Source organism: Rhinolophus sinicus, chromosome 14 (assembly GCF_057876585.1).
Source record: "Rhinolophus sinicus isolate RSI-liver-muscle chromosome 14, RSI-T2T, whole genome shotgun sequence".
Taxonomy (NCBI): domain Eukaryota; kingdom Metazoa; phylum Chordata; class Mammalia; order Chiroptera; family Rhinolophidae; genus Rhinolophus; species Rhinolophus sinicus.
Genome location: NC_142514.1, coordinates 13,281,949 through 13,302,421, shown reverse-complemented (window position 1 = coordinate 13,302,421; position 20,473 = coordinate 13,281,949). Strand labels below are relative to the sequence as shown.

Genomic DNA, 20,473 nt, shown 5'->3' with positions numbered 1-20,473 from the left:
TCCTGGGCTTCTTAGGGTACCACTAGTCTCCCTGGACACAGCCAGGGCCTCTCAGGGCACTGCCGTCCTCTCTGGGCACAGCTAGACCCCCTGGATACAGCCAGGGCCTCTCAGGGTACCACCAGTCTTTCTGGGCACAGCCAGACCTCCCGGGCACAGCCAGGGTTCTCAGGGCACCATGCTGGAATAATAATGGCTCACAGCCAAGGTGCTTACATATTCTCGGTGGCGGCCAGTGGAGACACAGGAAGCACAAATCCACCAGTTCCACTGCTTGGTGGTATGTTCCCAAACAGTCAAGCAGTCCATCAAATCAGGGATGGAAGGCAATTCCCAACAGTCCATAGTCATTCACGAGGGCTGTGCACTGGCCCCACAACGTGTGCTCTCTCCAACCTGGGGGTGAGGGCCTCAGCAAGCACTTCCCAGCCCACAGGGCCGCAAAGACCTTTGTTTCTCTGGCCTATGATGGTTGGGGAACCGTCCACATCTTCCCACCCCTCCACGGGGGTCCAGCTCTCTGGCAGCTACTCCTCCTGGTCTTCCTGAGACAGAGTGTTCATACGCACAAACTGCTCCACCGCTCTTCGGGGAGCTTTGGCCGGCACTGTACCCTGCTCGCTGCACCATGTGTCATGCAGGGTGTCATACAGGGTCTCTGGTCCCACTCCCCACATAAGAACGCAGGATATGGTGAGGCCCAAAAGGAACACCCACGGCGCCATAGATAGGGAAGTCATACCACTATATTCTCGCTGGCGGCTGGGTTGGAGACACAGGAAGCAGGAGCCACACTATCCGCAACCTGCTGTCCGCTTCTCTCTGCCAACCAACCTCACTTGCTAACTGCAATCCGCCCGGCTAACTGCAATCTGCGCTTGCTAGCTCAGCCACCATCTTCTTGCTAGCCCCCATTTGCTGCTAGCGTAGCCACAGCAGTTATATTAGTGGCCAATGGCTCACTGGTTACAGCTGACGGCCAACTAGCCCCAGCTGATGGCCCTCCAATCACAGTTGATGGCCATTTACTACCCGAGTGAGCACCTTTCCACGTGAGGCCAAGAGCCTGGAAACTGCACTCCTGGTTCTGTCCCCACACTAACAGTACCTGCCTCCTCGGCGGCTGTGAGGACTCAGTAAATCAGTACTTGTAGAGGGTAGTACCAAGTCTGTTTAGAGTTAGCAGTGGACAAATGAAGCTTCCAGTATTAACATAATTGTTAATCATAGGGTATTTCTGCCAGAAGAGGGTGTGTTTCTCATCCAACATAATCACCCTCCCCTCTTTGGACCTCTCCCAACAAATCTGTTTGTTTGTTCATTCATTCATTCATTCATTCATTCATTCATTCATTCATATGGATGTTCCATTCTTCACTCATACAAAGATGATTACACATCTGCTTTGTTTCAGGCACAGCCCTAGGTGTTAGGAATGAGCAATGGATTTGGAGCTTATATTCTAGAGGGGGAGACAACAAAGAGGTAGGCAAATTTAAAAATCAAGTTATAAGTGGTGATAAGAAAATATCTCCTGGTGAGGGAATAGAAAGCAATGGAAGGCAGTCAGGGAGGACTTCTCTGAGGAGGTGACATTTGAGGAAGGAACTGAGTGAGGAGCAGATCTTGAGGAGTGTATTCCAGGTATTGTCAAGAGTGACTCATCACTGTGAGAGATGACCCCACCCAGAGGAGGAGAGAGGCCTTACCCAGTAAACCCACTTTCTCCCTTGTCCCCTGGGGGAGCAGGACTCAGAAGGTACTGGAAGTGGAGAATAAGTCTCAGCTGAAGGTGGGAAGCAGAAAAGGTCTTTGGTGCTGCCAGAGTGGGTGGGCACATCAGAGGACCCTGGCAGACAATGGGTCAGCGTCAGTTAGTTAATGAGCCAACATGTCCTAATTGAAATCCTACTAATTGCCAGACATTGTCCTGGGCACTGGGAAACAACAAGGGACAAAGCAAAGCTTTCTGCCCAGATGGTACTGACATTCTGGTGGGGAGACCCGGACAGTAAATCCATCCACAGATATAACAGTGGTAGGAAACACAGGAATGGGGACAGGGTGACTGAGGCCCGGGCTGCTCTACTTCAGAGGCTGATGGCTCATCTAAGGAGGCGATCATGAGTGGAGACCTGACTGATGAGAAGGGACCAGCCAGGTAGAGCTCTGGAGGAGGGGACTTCTAGTTAGAACAGCATGTGCAAAGGCCCTGGGGCAGGAATGAGCTTGGCTTCTTGGTGGGACCGATACTGGTACGTGAAACAAGGACTGATAGAAAGCGAGATGGGAATGGGTGGCAGGAAGGGGCCAGAAAATATACACTTTGTGGACCACGGGAAGAAATGTGGATTTTATTCTAAGTGCATGAGGGAGCTGTTGGAGAGTTTCAACCTGGGGGAGAGACCACTGTCCAATTTATGACTTTAAAGAATCCTTCTGGCCGCTGTGTGGCAAATAGAGTGCAGACGCAAGCTTGAAAGATTAGAAACCAGTGAGATGGCTGGTAGCTGAAGAGCGACGGTGGGCACGGTGGTTGTGGCAGGCGATGGCCCTGGAGATGGAGCACAACGATCACACTGAGGGTGTATTTTGGAGATGCAGCTGTCAGCATTAGCTGGTTGGATGCTGGGGGGTGGAGAAACCAGAAGAATAAACAATACCCAGGCTTTTGGCCTGAGCCCGAAGACAGGGTAGGCAGGCCCTTGAGGAGTGGGTTCACCACCTGGCAAGTTGGCCAGAGAGCCCAGATCAGAAAACCCGAGTGTCCTGGGTAGGCTGGGACTAGTGCCCCTCCCCTACCACTAACCACATGCCTTAAATAGAACATCAGCTCCGAGTCCAGCAGCCTGGCTACCAACATCCTTGAAATGACCCTTACATGATGCTGACATTCTAAAGCCTCGTGCCTGACAATGTCTTGGGAGGTTACCTGTGCACTTGGCAGCCTGTATCGTGCCACCTTAACCAATCAAATACAAATTAGTGGCTAATTATAATTGCCACCAATTAATCACCACGGCCAAGGCTTGGTTAATTTCCATAGCTCGGTTATCACCTGGCTGTAATAGTCTATGATCCTATTAGGGAGTGAGGAGCTCCTTTGTTTGGAGCTTTAATTGACCTAGTAACCCCAAGACACCACATGCAATTGTCTGTTCCCCAGCACGTAGACAGTTCTACAACTAGGGAGGCAGCCAAGGGCAGCTAGGCAAATGCTTACTCTCAGGACTCGAGTTCAAGGAAGGAACTGGCTTATGTTGCAGAAACTGAAACCTCAGGATTCAGGATTTGGGGGTGCTGTGTCATTTTGAAGGCAAGCAACTTCTACTTGAGTAGAGTATTATATTGCCCAGCATTGCAGACTTGCAGCAGTGGAGTCCGAGTCTGTAACATTCGTTATGGACCAGTCATCGAGCAAGAGTCCTCAGCTCAAACCCTTGTGAAGTGACTCTAACGATACTTCCATTTTCCACCTGAGTGAGGATGAGCTATTTGCCCAAGGTCAGACACACAAATAGAATTCCTACCAAGGTCCGTCAAGTCATTAATTAAATATTTATTCTTTGTGCCAGTCACTATTCTAAGGACTGGGGATAGAGCAGTGAAAAAGAATACCCTCATAAAGTTTGTTTCAGAGGGAGAGACAAACCACAACAAAATGAATGGGTCTGATATCAGAGAGTGGTGAGTTCTGTGAAGAACAAAAATGCGGTGTAAAGAGATAGAAAGTAATGGGGGGTGGGGGGTGGGAAGGCCTCTCTGGGGGGAGACGTTTGAGCAGAGACCTGAAAGAGGACGAAGAGCCCCACGTGAGGATCTCGCCTTCTAGGGACTGGAAACGGCAAGTACAAAGGCTCTGTGGCAGGAACATTCTAGAAGGTGAGGTCAGGGAGTTGGCCAGGGATCTCGTAGGTCATGGTAGGGTTTGGATTTGGTTCTAGTCGTGACAGATTGCAGGTCTACATTATGTCCAAGGAAAGAAGAGAACAAAGTACCAGGTGCCCTGACTGGAGTCCCAGCTCCAGACATGGAGACATTTCTGGGGTTGGGGAGGAACCAAGGAGGGAGAGAGACCCAAAGGACAATCGGGGTGACAGCAGTTCTCTTTCTCCTACTCCTGATCTCCAGACCAGCGGTTCCCAAACCTGGCTATCCATGTTCAGAGACAGGTTCCCACGTTCCATCCCAGACCCTACGGAATCCGTCTCTTGGAGGTGGTGCTCATTGGGTCCGAGAAGGCTCATGTAACACCCCTCTTGTTCCCACCAGAGGTTGGGAACCAGTTGAGAGATTTCAGAGGAGTGAGGTCGATGGAGCTCCAGTGTCATCTGATAACTGGAGAATATGGTGGCAGTTTGGCTGCTTAAATGTGCTGAAAGGCCCTACCTGAGAGAACCTAGCTGCCCTGCTAAGCTCACTGCGTGGTAGAGTGGGCAGGCAGGTGGGTCCTAGAGAGAAGAGAGGCTATCAGACGGGACCCAGTCGGGGAGAAGAGGCAGGCAGAGAGCGAGGGTGTGACACCTGAGGCCAGGGAAAGGAGGGTCCTAGATACCCTCCAGGGTATGTATATAGGTTCTCAGATAACGCTGATGTCCCACCAGCATTCACATTTTAGGTAACGCTCGCCGTCACTCGGCCCACAAGGAAGGAGGGTGCAGAGTAGCTGGATGCCAGGCCGTTGGGATTTTCCCTCTTTGTCAAAAAGATCCAATTTGAAGGAAGTCTGTCATAGTACTTGAATCATAAAGAATTCACCCTAAAGATTAGAAGAGTTCGTTCATCCCTTCACTGAATAAACATTTTTTGAGCTCTTACCAAGTGTTGGGCTTGGAGATACTGATGAGTAACCAGTGATCTAGTAAAACACAGGCAAGTACCATAAAATGGGATAGATGATAAGAGAGAGGCCTGTGTAAAAGACAGTGGACCCCCAAGGAAGGCGTGCTCTAGAGAGGGTTCAGAGACAAGGGGCTGGTCGAGCCACAATTTGGGGGGAAATAGAAGTTCAAGGTTTAAGTGGTAGACAGAATAATGCCCCTCCCCTAAGACGTTCACGTCTTTGGAATCTGAATACAAGCATGTCACCTTACATGGCAAAAGGGACTTGCAAGTACGATGATGTTAAGGATCTTGAGATGGGGAGATTATCCGGGATTATGTCCTTAAGAAGTAGGCAAGATGATCTCAGGGTAGGAGATGGGGTGACAGAAGCAGAGACTGCAGTGATTGGAGGAAGGAGCCACAAGTCAAGGAATGCAGGCAGCCCCCAGCACCTGGAAAAGGGAAGAAAACAGATTCTCCCTTAGAGCCTCCAGAAGGAACCTGCCCTGCTGACACCTAGATGTTAGGACACCTGGCCTCTAGAACTGTCTTGTTTAACATTTTTTGCGGGAAACGAGTAAACTCGTCATATCGCCTCTAGTTGGAACCAGCAAAAATTTTGCAAAGTAAATAAATGGAGACCTCTTTTTAAACTAAAACACTGAAAGTTTCATAGAAAAATATCAAATAGATCGAAAGATATGAATATTTTACGGAAAGTCTAATTTTGGCGAGAAAATGTCAAAAAAGCCCCGCGTTACGACGCGATTTGGCGGGAAAATGCCCGCTTACAAAGTGTTAAGACACCAAGTCTAGTAATTCCTTACAGCAGCCATAGGAAACTCATACAGCTTACTTTGCATGAAGCACTATTGCAGTGATTTATACTTATTATCAGGAAACATTCAACCAGAGAGGTAAATGATCCAAGGCCCTTCAGATGGAAAATGGCAGGGCAGGTGTTAAAACCAAGACTGACCAATTAAAGAACCGTTCCCTTGGCCACAGGTGGACAGACTCTCTTCTCTGTCGCATGGGGACTGGACCCGCACGGGCAGATGCACACAGCCTGGCATGGGGGTGGATGGGAGATGACCCTGCATGCCAGACTATAAGAAATGTACTGGGTCCTGTGGGCGGAGACCTGATGGAGGGAGAGGGACCAGTGAAGATTTGCTTGGGGTAGGCCAGACAGGGGATGGAAAGGCCAGCGGAATGGATGCAGCAGCGACGTTTTTAGATAGATTCTGTCATTCTCAGAGACTGGGGATGTGAGGGGTGAGGGGAAAGGAGGATCGTGGGTCTTCCTGGTCTCTGGCTTGGGTGCTGGGTGATGCCGTGTTCTGAGGCAGGGCACCCAAGAGGATCCTTTATGCCACACAGGGCATATCGTCTGGCAGATGGGCTGGGGTTTAACAGCGTAGGCTGGTAATGGAGTCAGTTTGGGTAGAATAGCGGCCCCTGGTTCAAGATCCTATCTATCCCTGGTTGTGCTTCCTAAAGACAAATCGCTTGCCTAGGGCTGGTTCATTTGAACCCTTTCAGTTCTCCCCTTCTTATGAACCAGATATTTACATAGTCTTACAGGTGTCTGAGCTACATAGACAGATCACCTTTGGTTAGATTTTGACAGATTATAAAAGTTTTCCAATTATAAAATTAACCCAAGAACATTATGTGTAATTTTGAAAAGGAAAAAATAAAAAATTCTGTTTAACGTATTTCCTTTTTTTTTCGTTTGCACTTTTTTTGTGGTTTTTTTTTTTTTTGTTGTTGTTAGTTGCAACCCTGTGGCATATTATCAAGTAAATTTTCTATCCATTTAAAAAAAATTGTTTCATTGCATAAGCATTTTTTTCAATTATTACAAACTTTTCTTAGGAATCATTTTTTATGGCTTTATAGTTTTCCACTGGGTGGATATGCTGTAGTTAAATAACTGATCCCCTGATACTATATTAGAAATCTGCAGATTATTTCCACTTTCATATTATAAATGCAACAGTGGGGCCTTTATTTACTAAATATTTTCTATAGTTGGGATTGTTTTCTTAAGGTTAGAATGAAATGAAATTCCTGGTCCAAAGGTGATGCACATTGTTTTCCCATTTTTTTTATTGTGGTAAAATACATACAACATAAAATTTAGCGTCTTACTCGTTTTTAAGTGTACAGTTCCATCGCATTAAGTACATTCATATTGTTGTAAAACCATCGTCACCATCCATCTCCAGAACTCTTCGTCTTGCAGAACTGAAACTCTGTGCTCGTTAAACACTAACTCCCCATTCACCCACCCCCACAGCCCTAGCAGCCACCATTCTGCTTTCTGTTCCTATGATTTGGGGGATGCACATTTTTAAAGTTTCTGATATATATATATTGTCAAATTGCCCTCCAGAAAGTTTATATCAATGCATACTCCCACCTGAACACCCGTTTTCATCACCTCCATAACAACTTTGGGATTAAAAAGCAAACCTGAACTTTGCTGATTTGGTGAAAAAATACTACCTTGCTTTTGATTAATATTTTTACCAGTTGCACAATATTCCATCCAGGAAGCTGTGCTATTGGTTAATTGACTGGTTCTCATGGGGTTGAGTGTTTCAGACGTTTTCGGGGTTTGAGTTTTATCACTTACACTGCTGTCAATATCTCTGTGCTTAAAAGCTAAACTGACTCTCACCTGGGATGTTTCTCTTTCAAGGGCGCTATGATGCACGGGCCAGAGTCCTCATTTGCCACATGACGTCCCTCCTCCAAGTGCCCTTGGGGGAGCTGGATCTCCTTGAAGAGACATTCCTTGAGAGCCTGAAGGAAATCAAAGAGGAGGAATCTGAGTAAGGGAGCCCTGTGACCCCAGCCCCACCTACCAGGAATAGAGTGCACTTTTCAGATAACAGTTCCCTCTTTCCTATCCCCCCATTTAGAGATGATGCATTGAGGTGGAAGGCGCACTGGGCAGAGCTTCCCAGTGTAGCCCTGACGCACTGTGTGTCCTTTGCAAGTCACTTCCCCTCTCTGGGCCCCAATCCCCATTTCTAGAAAGAGATGATTGAATGGATGATTGCTAAAGGGCTTGTGACTTTATTCTGTGACCCTGACACCCGGCTTCACATCAGGTTCCCATGACACTTTGTTCATGGGTCAAAGTGGCCTGGGTTCAAATCCTACCTCCAACATCCATCTGCTTTTGACCTTGGGCTGGTGCTGCCCAAGGTCAAAAGCAGATGGATGTTGGAGGTAGGATTCTCTAAGCCACAGTATTCTCATCTGTAAAATGGGAATACAGAGTGTCCTCCCAGGGTCGTGAAAAATGAATATGATCATATTCTAAGGTGTTTGGCCCAGGGCTGGCATGAAGAAGTGGTTTGTGGGCATGAATCCTTCCCTTCCCCCATGTGCCCCTGTACCTGCCAGTTGTAGAGTGGCTTTGCTAGCTGTGTATTGTGGGAGTGTGTAGAGGGAAATTACCCTGGCAACTTGGCCAGAGCTCAGCTCTTTGCTGAGCACCTTACACGGAATCTAATCCCAGAGCAATCAATCGATCCAGTCACAGCCTAATTGCGGGCTCCTTGCACCAGGCACGTCTCCCAGCCTTGGTTTTTGTTCAGCTACGATGGCTTTCTTTGAACAGCCAGGTTGTGCCAGCTCAGCCCAGCTGGGAACTTAGCTCTGAAGCCAAGTTCAGAACTGCAGTTGCCCTCCTGCCAGCGTTTGGAGGGCAAAGGGAAAGACTGTTTCCTTGAGAAGGGAGGAAATTTGGTCTGTTAAAATAACCTGAAAACTGACTTGTCTTGACTACCAGAGCTGTGTCAATACCAGGTCAATTACCACCATCACAAGGGCTCCCAGATTCTAGGGGTATATTGGGCATTTGTAGTGTCTTATGCTCCTTGAAATGAAGGACATTCTTAGCTGTTGTTTGGAAAGCTTATTGTTGGAAAGAAACATACTCTCCAGAGGATTTGTTCTGGTCATACCAGCCGTGTCAGATCAAGAAATATGTAAAATCAGAAGTTCGAACATGACCCAGCTCTGCCACTTACCAGCCATGTGATCTTGGGCAAATTAGTTAACTTCTCTGGGCCTCAGTTTTCCTCAACTGTAAAATGGGGATAATAATAGCAACCTGCTCATAGGGTTTTTGTGGGGCTCAGATGAGTTCACACATGTAAACTGCTTCGAGCAGGCGTTGCGCAGATGGTATTTAGTTGGTAAATATTATGTGCTATAGGATCTATTGTTATTGACGTTATTGCTATGTATGGGCCATTTCCTCAGAAAAATACTCCACATGTGGAGTTTTTTAATTCAATGTTAGGGACTTTGTAGACCTCTCGGGTTCTATCTATAGTCCCTGGAAGGGTCTGAGACCCAGGAAAAGCATGGCAACTGTTCAGCCAGGAGACCTGATCCTCAGTTTGATTCTGCTACCAAGTTTCTGTGTGGTCCTGGGCACGTGGCTTTCCCTCTCTGGGCCAGGACCACTTTTTTCACCTCTGCAAGTAGAGGATCGAATTATGTGTAGGTTTCTTTTAACTCTAAGGTTTTGTGTTTCTGCAAGGTGAGCTTATCACTTGGCACGCCAAGGCGATCCTTTTTGCAACTGGGGTTCAGAGTGTAACAAACCACCTTTCAGTTCTTGTGTCCCCATCTGAGTCCTGAGGCCATCTAAGCTTCTCCCACTTGTTTGGTGACGTCACTTCACTGTGCCTCAGTTTCTTCATCTCTAACAGGGGGATAATGGCAGTATCTCCATCATAAGACTGTTGACAGGATTGTATTAATGAATACCTATCAAAAGCTTAGAACAGTGCCTGGCACATAGTAGGTCCTAGTAAATGTTAGCTGGAGGTCGATACTGGCCACATCATAATAACATTGTCAACATCTAACTTTTATTGAGTGCCTACTGGATGCCAGCACAAGATGTCACCTCATTTGGTGCTCATAACAATCCCCTGAGGGTTTCACAGGGAAAGAACCAAAGTCAGAAGGATGACATAACTTGCCAAGGCCACACAGCTGGTCAGGGCACCATCTAATTCAACCACCATATCCAGTCACTTGCTGCACCCCAACAGTGTAACCGATAAAACCCGTGGTTGACCATCCCAAGTCCCCTCCTTAATTCTGAAGAAAGCAGTAACGATAGTTCTTTTATAGGCTTTCTGAGCTTTTACTAGGAAAGTGTGTCTAGACACCCAGAGATAACCTCTCCCTCTCTATCAACTGAAAACTGATGACAAAACAGAAGAGGGTGAGGACCACCCTCTCAGGGAGATAAGATGGCGGGGAGTGAAAGTGATTTGTGGAACCATGCAAGGGGCAGTGTGGCCTCTTTCTCTTCACTCGGTGACTGTGGCTTCAGCCTGGGATTTGGCCCAGACCTGCATTTTGGCTGCAGCCTCCGTCTTTGGAAGGCTGACATGGAACGCCAACTCAAGGTCGTTCCTGGCATTCCAGAGCCTGAGTGCCACCGGTGACTATGACAGTGTGGGTTGCCATGGTGTCTAACCAGCGGGCAAAGTCAGTAACAGAAATGAGGGCTTCTTCCTTCAGGTGCCTGCTGTGCTCTGAACTCGCACGTCCAAATACAGGACGCATTGTCGATGTAACTCAGAGCACGTCCGACTCCTCTCGTGCTTTAGATGTTGAACTTTAGTCAGACAATTGAAGTAATTGCAGGAGTTAAATGCTGGGGTAATAAATGATGATTGGCACAGCTCTTCGTTTTATGCACAAAGCAGTTATTAAACACGTTCGAGTACTTACCTAAATAAGGAAATCAATTGGCAATTCAGGTGAACGTTGAGAGAGAGTGCCTTAGCTAAATCACTTTAGGAAAAATATGATATTCTTTTTGGTTCAGCAAATGTTCATAAACATTTAAATAATAATACACAGGAGACTACTAGAGATCAGAGTATATCATCGAATCTTTGTAAAATTGATTTGATATACTAGCATTCATACCTTTAAGTAAAACAGCTTCAAGAACTATACTTACTTTTTAGTTATTTTATTCCCTTTAGGCTATGAGTTTTCCCCTCTATAAATTCAGCTAAAAATGATGACTATCGTAGATGTGCAGATGTCACTGCAAGAACAATCTAGAAGGAGATGGTACAGAGAAATGTCAAGGGCACCACCTCAAAAATTTGACTATGTTCTGAAAAATAAATCTGTAGTAATCATTAAAAGTTTATAACATTCCAGATTTGTTTTACTATCCCAGAATTCCATTCTTGATGGTGATTGGCCTATATCCGACTAAATATTGTATTTGGCCAAAATGTCTATTCCACACCCCTCTGGTGTTCATAGATGTGGACAGTGAGTGGGAGAATGGATCACTGACTGCAGCAAGATGTTCCATCCTTGTGGAATGAATCGGTTCTGTTTAAGAACTGCTTCCTGAGTACCCTCCAGGTCCCAAGGCCAGGGCCAGCTCCTGAAGGCAGAAAGCAGGAATGACTCCATCTGTGCCCTGAACTTTTGGCCTTGTGGTTCTCAAACTTGACCTACAGGAGATCCCTGGAGAGCTTGTTACAGGTAGCTTCCTCACCCACACGCCCAGAGCTTCTGGCCTGGGAAACCATGCTTTTAACAGCTATCCCCTGGGGATTCTGAAGCAGTTGATCCAAAACCCACCCTTTGAAAATCAATGGCCTAGAATTGCAGGCTAATACAGTATGGAGGTTCGAGGGGCCCAGGGTCAGGACATTGAGCCAACTTTGGGGCTTGGGCAGGCTTCCTGGAGGAGGTGACTCTTGAATGATGAGTAATGTTTAGCCAGACAAAGGAAGGTGAGTAGGTCCTCGACAGTAGATGGGCCAAGAGGAACACAGGTACTGAGGCATAGACAGTATCCCTGCAGGGAGTTCATTGTTTCTGGAGAGCAAAGTGTAAGTTACAGAGTGATGAGCAATGAGGCTGTGAAGGAGGCAGGCACCAAGTCACGGAGGGCCTGAGTGTTACCTGGAGAGGTGACACTGTCCTCAGGGCCAAGGGAGGGCCAGGAGGGAGGCAGAGAGTGAGGCAGACGGTCGTGGTTACACTTTCCTGCTTGACCTTGGTCACTTTGGTGGTGCTGTCTCCTTCTATTTCCAGTCCCTAAGTGAGAAGAAAATTCAAGCTCAGAAAAATTGGGTGAGCCAGCAAGATCATGGCACAGCTGGGCTCACATGCCTCTGCCCCAAACATCCAGACTGTTTCCCAGGCAGTGCCAAGCATCCCAAGATGCTTCGAATTCACAGAGCTAGCGTTGTGTATTCCTATGGTATGTCCTCAGCATCTTGAATTTTTTTCTCAGGCCTTGAACTCTGCCCAAAGCAACTAAATTCCAGCCTTCCTGTTTTCCTGTTTGCAACTAAGGGCAAAAATGTATCTCCTGTGTACAGGAAGAAATTATCATAATAATGAAAGGAATGATAATAGCCACAAACACATCAGAAATATTACACTATGCCAGTGCTGTCTGTGGATTATTGCATGTAGCTCTCACAATACCCCTGGGAAATAAGTACTGTTATTATCCCCACTTATTCGATGAGGAAACTCAGGTGGGACCAGTAATTTGTGCATAGTCACAAAGTTAGTATATGGCTCTGTCCTTCAGGATGGGCTAGGTTTTGCTGCAGTAACAAATGACCTCTAAATCTCAGTGACTTATAGCAACACAGGTGCATTTCTTGTTCATTGGCCGTTGCTTTAGTTCACACTGTCTTGGTTCTGGGTCCCAGGCTGATAGAGTGACCTCTGTCTGGAGCACTGCCAGTCTCAGGGCAGAGCACATGGCTCCTGCTCTGACTGTTAAAGATTTTGCCGGAAGTGACACACATCCTTCCCACCTACATTTCGTTGGCTAAAGCTGGTCAGGGGACCATTCAGTTCAATAAGGCAGGGATGCATAATCTTTCAGGAGGGAAGAAGACCAGGGCAAGGAGGGCTGAGTATCCGATGGCTGATGATACGCTAGCACCACAGTCGAGGTAGGAGTCAAGCCTGTGTTTACGAAGTTTGAATCCTGACCTCAGAACCCATGTTCTTACTATCCCGCCTTCCACTTTGTTAGATGCGTGTGGTTCAGCCTCATCCCACACGTCTGATGACATGAATCTAAGTCAGGAGAAACCAGCACCTGTGACGTGCATGGAGACGTCTAGGCTTGGTTTCCACTTCTCTACAGGGAAGTGACTGATCTGTGCTGAGCTGTATACCCAGGAGCAGCTTAGGACAAAAGTTGGTTGAGGCGAGCTGGCAGAGCACCAGAAAGCATAGCAGGTCCCCGAATGCCCAAGCCACATCCAGTGCCTTTTTGATGACTGGAGGATGGATTGTTTCTCACATTCTGTGTGGTTCATGAGGAAAGAGATGGGAAGGAAGCAAGTGTCGGTTAGTACTGCCGTGTTCTGCTCCCCGATACCCAGCACCCAGAAGGACCCGCACGTAGTCCATGCCCAGTGAACGTGCGTTGCCTGAATGGATGAAAAAGGAATGAATTTGATCTTTACAAACCAATCTACCTTAAGAGGTAGATGTTATTATCCCCATTTTACAAAAGGGAAATGAGGCACAGGAAGATGCACGTGCAGGATAAAAGAGCCACTGTTTTAACTACCGCTCGGGATGCCGTTATGCTATATGCTTGACAGACTTTCTCTTCATTGATCCCTACAAGCCTTCAGGTGGTGGGTACTCTGAGCCCATAATTTGTTTGTCATCTGGGGACGATAACAAAACTGCTTCTAGGGTGAGATAAACCACGTGAAATACAAAGCACGGTAGCTGGCGTACAGGAATTCCTCAGTAAATATTAACCATTCCTTTTATTGTCCTTGTCACCTGCTATCACTCTACACACTGAGTTGTCCAAACTCCAACTTCAGTTCAGAGTTCACGCTCGTCGTGACTGCCCCAGTCAGCTCTCGGTCTCCTTATTGTCCCAAAGCACTGAGGGCTGAGTGTCCGACAGGAAAACGGGGCTTAGCGACCCTCCTGAGCACTCACAGCGGCCGTGGTAGGGCTGCTGCTGACCTCAGTTCACTCTAAATGCTTCCCTTCTGCTACATTTTATAGCTCTTACATTTCAAGTCTGAACGAGTCTAGCTGTTGCTCCAAGGCCAAGGTCTCCAATACAGACATTTCGCTAACCCATCTTTGAAAACATTATTCTGAAGAAAATTAGTTTCCAAATATCCCAGAGGGAGATGAGCTCAGATGGCAGAGTTAGGGCGGGGGAGGGACGGAAGAAGGGAGGCAATGGAGTCTGATTCTATGTGGTACTGTTCTGGGTCCTCTTGTTAAAAGATATCTTTGTGCTGCTTCTGCTATTATTATTATTTTTATTTTTTTGTCTTTTCATCATTCAAATTGCAACCCTGTTAGGATGGATCTGTTGGGTAAGTAGCACATCTCACACACTGGGATTCCCCAGCTGGGTTTGAGAATGTTTTCAGCTTTTTAAAACCAGCAATGGGCCCATGGCACCTTTGGTACCTTGCTCTGCATGACGGAGCGCCCAGCTCTGATCCCAGTTTGGGTGTCGGTGAGGCGGGGAGGTCTCAGGGGGTCCCAGGCACAGCCAGCCCTAAAGACCATCTTCTTCTCCCCCAGAATGGCGGAGGCATCCCGGAAAAAGAAAGAAAACCGGAGGAAATGGAAGCGTTACCTCCTGATAGGCCTGGCAACTGTCGGAGGTGGGACGGTGATTGGTAAGGCCCGCTCCAGGTGACATGGTGGCACATGGGCCAGTGCCGTGCAGAGTGAGGGATGACGCCAGGCTGGGAGCAAGAGTGGAGAGTGCAGAGGATTCTCTGGGGGTGGCCCCCATCGAACTGAGAATCTTGGTCAGTTTGATGCTTGGTCAGTCAGTGCTCCATCCGCAGTGTGTATATTAGTATATGGAAGGTGGTGGGCAGCTGATGGGGGAAGAACCCACCAGTCCACGTCCTCACTTCCACTTTTACCCACCATGGGCTGCTTCCCTTGCAGGTGTGACCGGGGGTCTAGCTGCCCCTCTTGTTGCTGCCGGAGCCGCGACAATCATTGGCAGTGCGGGTGCAGCGGCTCTGGGCTCAGTGGCTGGCATAGCTGTCATGACCTCGCTGTTTGGCGCAGCCGGAGCTGGCCTGACAGGTAAGGTTCAAAAGCAGTGGTGGCCATGAGGGATTTCCTGCCAGGGCGGCTCAGCCTCTAAAGGACACACCCCGATTCTCCCCAGTGATGGCTCCCCAGGAGATGGAGGGGGAGGATATGTATGGCTTTTCTCATGCTGGCTCCCAGCCCTGCCAGAACTTTCAGCAGGCTTCTCAGAGAGCTGGGTCTGGATAAGGCCCAGCTTGAGAAAGTGTACCTTGTATATGTGGACTTCTTGAGAAGGGTCTGATTGGACCTGCTTGTCCCCATTTAGGAAGTTCCCAGACAGGCTGCCTCAGAGACACTGCTAGGGCTTCCTTGTGCACAAGAGAGCACATGGCTGCCCTTCATTCACCAGCATCACCTGGGGGAGTTTTTCCAAATCATCTGTGTCAACAGCCCCCCAATCCCACACAGAGATGCCCGTTCCACTCAAGTGGGGTGTCACCTTCCCACGTTGAGAATCTTGGTCAGTTCGATCTACTTTTACTGAGAGGACTGTGTTGTACCCCTGAAGTGTGTGTGGCAGGAAAATGAGACAGAACCCACTGAGTTGGCACAGAGTGGCGGTTATGAGCCTGAGCTGAGTCCCAGCCCCTGCTCTGCCACGCGGGGGCGGGCCAACCTTTGGAAGCCTCTTACCCTCGTCTGTAATTGGGACAATAATGACACCTACCTTAATGAGTTCAAAAACGAGACGTCTGTCCAGGGGCTGGGCACATGGTTGGCGCTCACTGTGTGAGAGTCTGACCAACATTCTCCGGGGTCCCCAAGTCACCTCCATTCTCATTGTTGTATCTGGGTCTTTAGGATACAAGATGAAGAAACGTGTTGGGGCCATTGAAGAGTTCACATTTCTGCCTCTAACGGAAGGCAAGCAGCTGCATATCACCATCGCCATCACAGGGTGGCTGGCATCCGGCAAATACCGTGAGGACCAGGGGCGGGGCGGTGGGCATTGGCTGAGCTGGGCCTGCTTTTCTGGGCCAGACTCTACCCTAGGCTCTTGCCTGTGTATGTCTTTAGAAGATGGGTAAGGGAGCCCCATTTTGCAGAGAAAGAAACTGAGGCTCAGAGAGGTGAAGAGATGTCATCCTATATCTAGCTACTCATCTGTCCATGTGTCGTCTGTCTATTCAACTATCTACCCATCTAACCATCTATCTACACATCTATCCATCATCTATCCATCCATTCACCCACCCATCCACCCACCCATCCACCTACCCATCCCTCTATCCATTCACCCATCCATCCATCCCTCCATTCACTCACCCATCCACCCACACCAATCCATCCATCCATCCATCCCTCCATCCCTCTATCCCTCCATCCACCCACCCATCCACCCACTCCCATCCATCCATCCCTCCATTCATCCACCCATCTGCCCATCCACTCACCCACCCATCCATCCATTCATCAATATTTATAGGGTGCTATCACACTGTGTGCCAGACGCTGAGCCAGGCCCTAGGAATTTAGTAGTGAGAAGCATAGTCATGGCCTCTGTCCCCAGGAAATATCTGGTCTGAGGCAGGAAAGCTTTATGGGTAGCATAATAGGGAAAGCACAGAGTATTTCTGAGGAATGAGGGGAAGGTTCCTAGAGGAAGTAACATTTAGGCTAAGGACTGGCTGGGAATTGGATGGGTAGAGAAGGAGCCAGAAATGTATATACCAAGCAAAGGGGCAGCGTGTGCAAAGGCCCAGGGGTGCAAAAGAACCAAAAGGCACACTGAATGGATAAAGCTAGGAACTAGAAGGCAGGGATATGGGCACGACCAGATCACACAGAAGCATGTGAGACGAGGAGTTTGAATTTATTCTCAGAGCAAGTGGAAGATAGCAAAGGTGAGAGATCAGTATACCCTTGCTGTGTGACCTCAAGCAACTTACTTAACCTGTCTGTGCCTCAGCTGCTTCATTTGTAAAGTGGAACAAATTATTGTTGCCTTTCAAGGTACTTACAACGATTAAATTGAACAAGGTAACGTGTGGAAGGCACCCAGTTTCTAATTAGCATTCCACAAACATTAGTTCCCTTTGCTGCTCTAACTTGAACGAGTGTGTTTTGGGGCATTCCACCAACGTGGCATTGAGAACTAACACCATGGTCTGCTGAGTGCCTGGCTCACGTTTGCCAGTGCCCAGTGTGAGGCTCAGCAAGCAGTTCATCCCTCAGAGGGGAACAGGTTGGGCCAGGAGGCCCAGAGCATCCCAGTGAGACATACGTGCTTGGAGCCTCTGGTTCCCAGATCGCTAGGATCCGAGGGTAGAAGCCACGCTCTTCTAAGTGGCACAGAAGAAAGCAAGTAAGAAAATGTCCAGGCTCCGTTTAGAGGCAGGCTCCTGAGTCTTGGTGTGTGACTCCCAGGCCCCGTCCCCACACACAGCAGGTCTCTAGCACTAACGCAGCACCTCGTATGGGCGCTGCCCCGAGTCAGGCATTTTGCCCACACAGTAGGAACTAGACACGCATCTCACATCACCTCCTGTGATCCTCACAGACACCCTCTAGGTGGGGGCTCCATCTGCTCCACCAGCAGCTGCCACGCATTGGCAGGGGGTGGGTCTCTTGTCTCCCTCCCCTCAAGGGTGAGTGGTCCGGTCACTGCCTTTCTGGGAAAGTGGGGTGGTGCATCCTCTGTCACAGACAGGAGAGACCCCACTTCCCTGTGTCTCCCCCAGGCACCTTCGGCGCTCCGTGGACTGCCCTGGCCCGTAGCCGCGAGCAGTACTGCCTGGCCTGGGAGGCCAGGTACCTGATGGAGCTTGGAAATGCCCTGGAGACCATCCTCAGTGGTCTGGCCAGCATGGCGGCCCAGGAGGCTCTAAAGTACACAATGTTGTCTGGTAAGCGTCTCTGTCCCCATGGCCAGAGCAGGCCCGGTCTCCCCACCCACGCTGGTACCACACCTTAGCATGCCCGAGGCCGCCGCCGCCGCAGCAGGCAGTGTACTGGGCCCTGGGGACATGGAGAGGCTAAGGCTACAATCCTGCCTGTGGGACGTGTGTGGGCTTTAGGGGAGCACATGGGTGAACAGCCTGTGACATGACCACATACTGTGTCAGTTAGGTATCGCTGCATATGAAGCCGCCCCAAAACTCAGTGGCTTAACAGTCACTTAGCGTAATAGCTCAGGGGTCACAAGGCTTCGTTTGGCTGATCTTCGCCGGGCCTGCTCATGCATGTGTTGGTCAGCTGCGTGTCCGCCGATGTAGGCTGGCCTCGTCAGGCCCTGCTCCATTTGTCTCCCTCCTTCTCCTGGGATCGGCAGGATAGCCCACACCAATGGTGGAGCACATGAGAGGCTAGCAAAGGTGCACTTGTCCATTTCAAGTCATCTTATTGGCCAAAGCAAGTCACATGGCTGAGCCTAGAGTGGATGGGCAGGGCAGAGGCGGGGGCCACTGCAGAGCTATGAGGCAACGTGGGAGGGTACCGTGTGGAGTGACAGCGTGGGGCCATCTTTGGAATCTCACATATCACAGACGCTTGAACAGAAGGAATCTAGTCCATGTGTCACAAATGCATGAGCTTCAATTTTCTTCTTTGCTACGTAGCAGTGTGACAACACTTGGAAAACTTAGAGATTCCAAGTTAGAGACTCTGAATGTACTCACTCGAACATCCATGAGTCAGCCAATCACTTCCCTGCAAGGACCCCCACTGCCTTCATTACTGACGTTCCCCCCCCACCCCCCAGGCATTGTGGCTGCCCTCACCTGGCCGGCCTCGCTCCTCTCTGTCGCCAATGTCATCGACAACCCCTGGGGTGTGTGTCTCCATCGATCAGCGGAGGTTGGCAAGCACCTGGCCCACATCCTGCTCTCGCGGCAGCAGGTATGTGGGAATGGCTATGGGTGAGGGCCAGAGGGGAAGTGAGGGGCTGACTTGTGCATAGCATGAATCCTAGAGGCAAGCCGACGTGGGGCAGCTTTGGAGGAGTGGGTGGTCTTCACGGCCCCTCAGTTCAAGTCATGACAATATCCTAGGATGGACCAGTAAGAATTATAGACTATACATCTCTCGCAGGTAATTAGGTGAGGACTGAATAGCACAGCCCTCTGCAGGGATGGACAAGGCCAGGTGTCCCTTCCTAGAAGGACAGAGCTACCATCTGAGCAAATCATCAGTGGTCCAAATGCCATGTCACATGGTCCGGGTGACATCTACATTCCAGACAGTCGGAGGCAGGAAAGCGGAATGAAGGGCATGCCTAGAAGTCACACCTCTCGCTTTCCTGCTCACTCCCGTGACCATCCCTAGCTACAGGGGAGTTAGAGAAACTCAGGCTTTGGCTGGGTAGCTGTGTGCCCGGGAAAACTCAGGCATTCTGTTACCAAGGACGGAGGTAGGAGCGCAGGTGTTGGGACTTTGTCACCAAGTTCCTGCTGCATTGCAGTACTATTAAATGGAGGGTTTGCTATGGTAGTAAATGGAGGTGGGGGCGGGGGAGGCTGGACCCATGTATTGGCACGAAAACAAGGAAAAGGAATAGACGGGTGAGAGCAGACCGGACCTTTGGAGCTCACCTGCTCCTTCCCCTCCTTCCATGTAGAACTTGTACCCAAACACCCCAGATAACTTTTTTTTTTCTTATGAGTTGCCTTTTCTCATAGTTCTTTAGCCAGAAAGTTCCTCTTTATATCTCTTACCATTTAAGGCTAAGATAGCATGTCCCACCTTCCTATCTAGAAAACATCTGTCCCTACCTTGTCACTGCTTGCCTTCTGCCACCTCTCCCCCGCTCCAGGAGGGCCCCACTTCACTGCAGTGATTTGCCACAAGGTAGATGCGTCCTGTCTCCTGGGGAACAAAGAGATGGTGGCTGGATAATGGTTTGAGATGAAAGGGAATTAACCCAGCCAGCGGCTGCCTGTCGGCCTTGGAGGAAGCCAACTCCCGCAGCAGGTTTGCTCCTGCATAAATGAGGGCTCTCACCCTCCTGATTAAGACCTCCGAGCTCCACGGTGGGAATAGCACATGCATGATTCATTATGAGCCAGGCAAGCACTGAGAATGTAAGGGCCCCCCTCGTCAGGACTGATGTTTCGCTAGAACTGGCTGTGTTCCCTCCCACACACCTGTGTCCTTTCGTCCCCCCAGGGCCAGCGACCCGTCACCTTGATTGGCTTCAGCCTGGGAGCCAGAGTCATCTACTTCTGTCTGCAAGAGATGGCTCAGGAGAAAGGTGAGTCTGGTTTATTGTCACCGGAGAAAACCCTTCCCAGGTTCATCCCTCAGGCCAGAGATTCTGGGCCATGTGTCAGAGTCTTATGAATGTGTTCCCAGCTCATAGAAATAATAGCGGAAGGTTTTAAATAGCTTGAAAATAGACAAAATAGTTAAGTCATTTGGAAAATGTGTGAAAATTAGAGTGGACATGAGACGGTCCTATAGTATTGATATTGAACTTTGTGTTCTGATGCATGTTCTCAGATGGGATAGAAGGGAGTGGGAGAAGCTGAAATCGAGATGTCGTCAGGGCCACGCTCCC

At 49.0% G+C, this 20,473-nt stretch overlaps 1 protein-coding gene and 1 long non-coding RNA gene across 9 annotated transcripts in view; one reads left to right on the top strand and one right to left on the bottom strand.

Annotated features, from left to right (window-relative positions):
- TMCO4 (transmembrane and coiled-coil domains 4) overlaps nt 1-20,473 on the top strand; it is a 94,418-nt gene that overhangs the window by 25,471 nt on the left and 48,474 nt on the right. For all 7 annotated transcript variants that reach the window (XR_016018559.1, XM_088790283.1, XM_088790281.1 and 4 more), the window contains 7 exons: nt 7,535-7,667; nt 14,449-14,546; nt 14,827-14,970; nt 15,781-15,900; nt 17,661-17,825; nt 18,680-18,816; nt 20,083-20,167. Coding sequence is in view for 6 of the 7 variants with exons in the window: in XM_088790283.1 (XP_088646409.1) it covers nt 7,535-7,667; nt 14,449-14,546; nt 14,827-14,970; nt 15,781-15,900; nt 17,661-17,825; nt 18,680-18,816; nt 20,083-20,167 (882 nt within the window). In the remaining variant the exon portion in view is untranslated. The remainder of the gene's footprint in view (nt 1-7,534; nt 7,668-14,448; nt 14,547-14,826; nt 14,971-15,780; nt 15,901-17,660; nt 17,826-18,679; nt 18,817-20,082; nt 20,168-20,473) is intronic.
- Nucleotides 1,531-20,191, bottom strand: LOC148755400 (uncharacterized). Of its 2 annotated transcripts, XR_016018560.1 has the most exons (6): nt 19,689-20,191; nt 15,647-15,774; nt 12,974-13,183; nt 11,812-11,946; nt 7,514-7,638; nt 3,773-5,276 (listed from the first exon to the last, which is right to left on the bottom strand). It is a non-coding gene; the product is annotated as an uncharacterized LOC148755400 (long non-coding RNA). The 2 variants fall into 2 exon arrangements; XR_016018561.1 differs by lacking the exons at nt 3,773-5,276; nt 12,974-13,183 and adding an exon at nt 1,531-2,628 and having other exon boundaries at nt 19,689-20,186.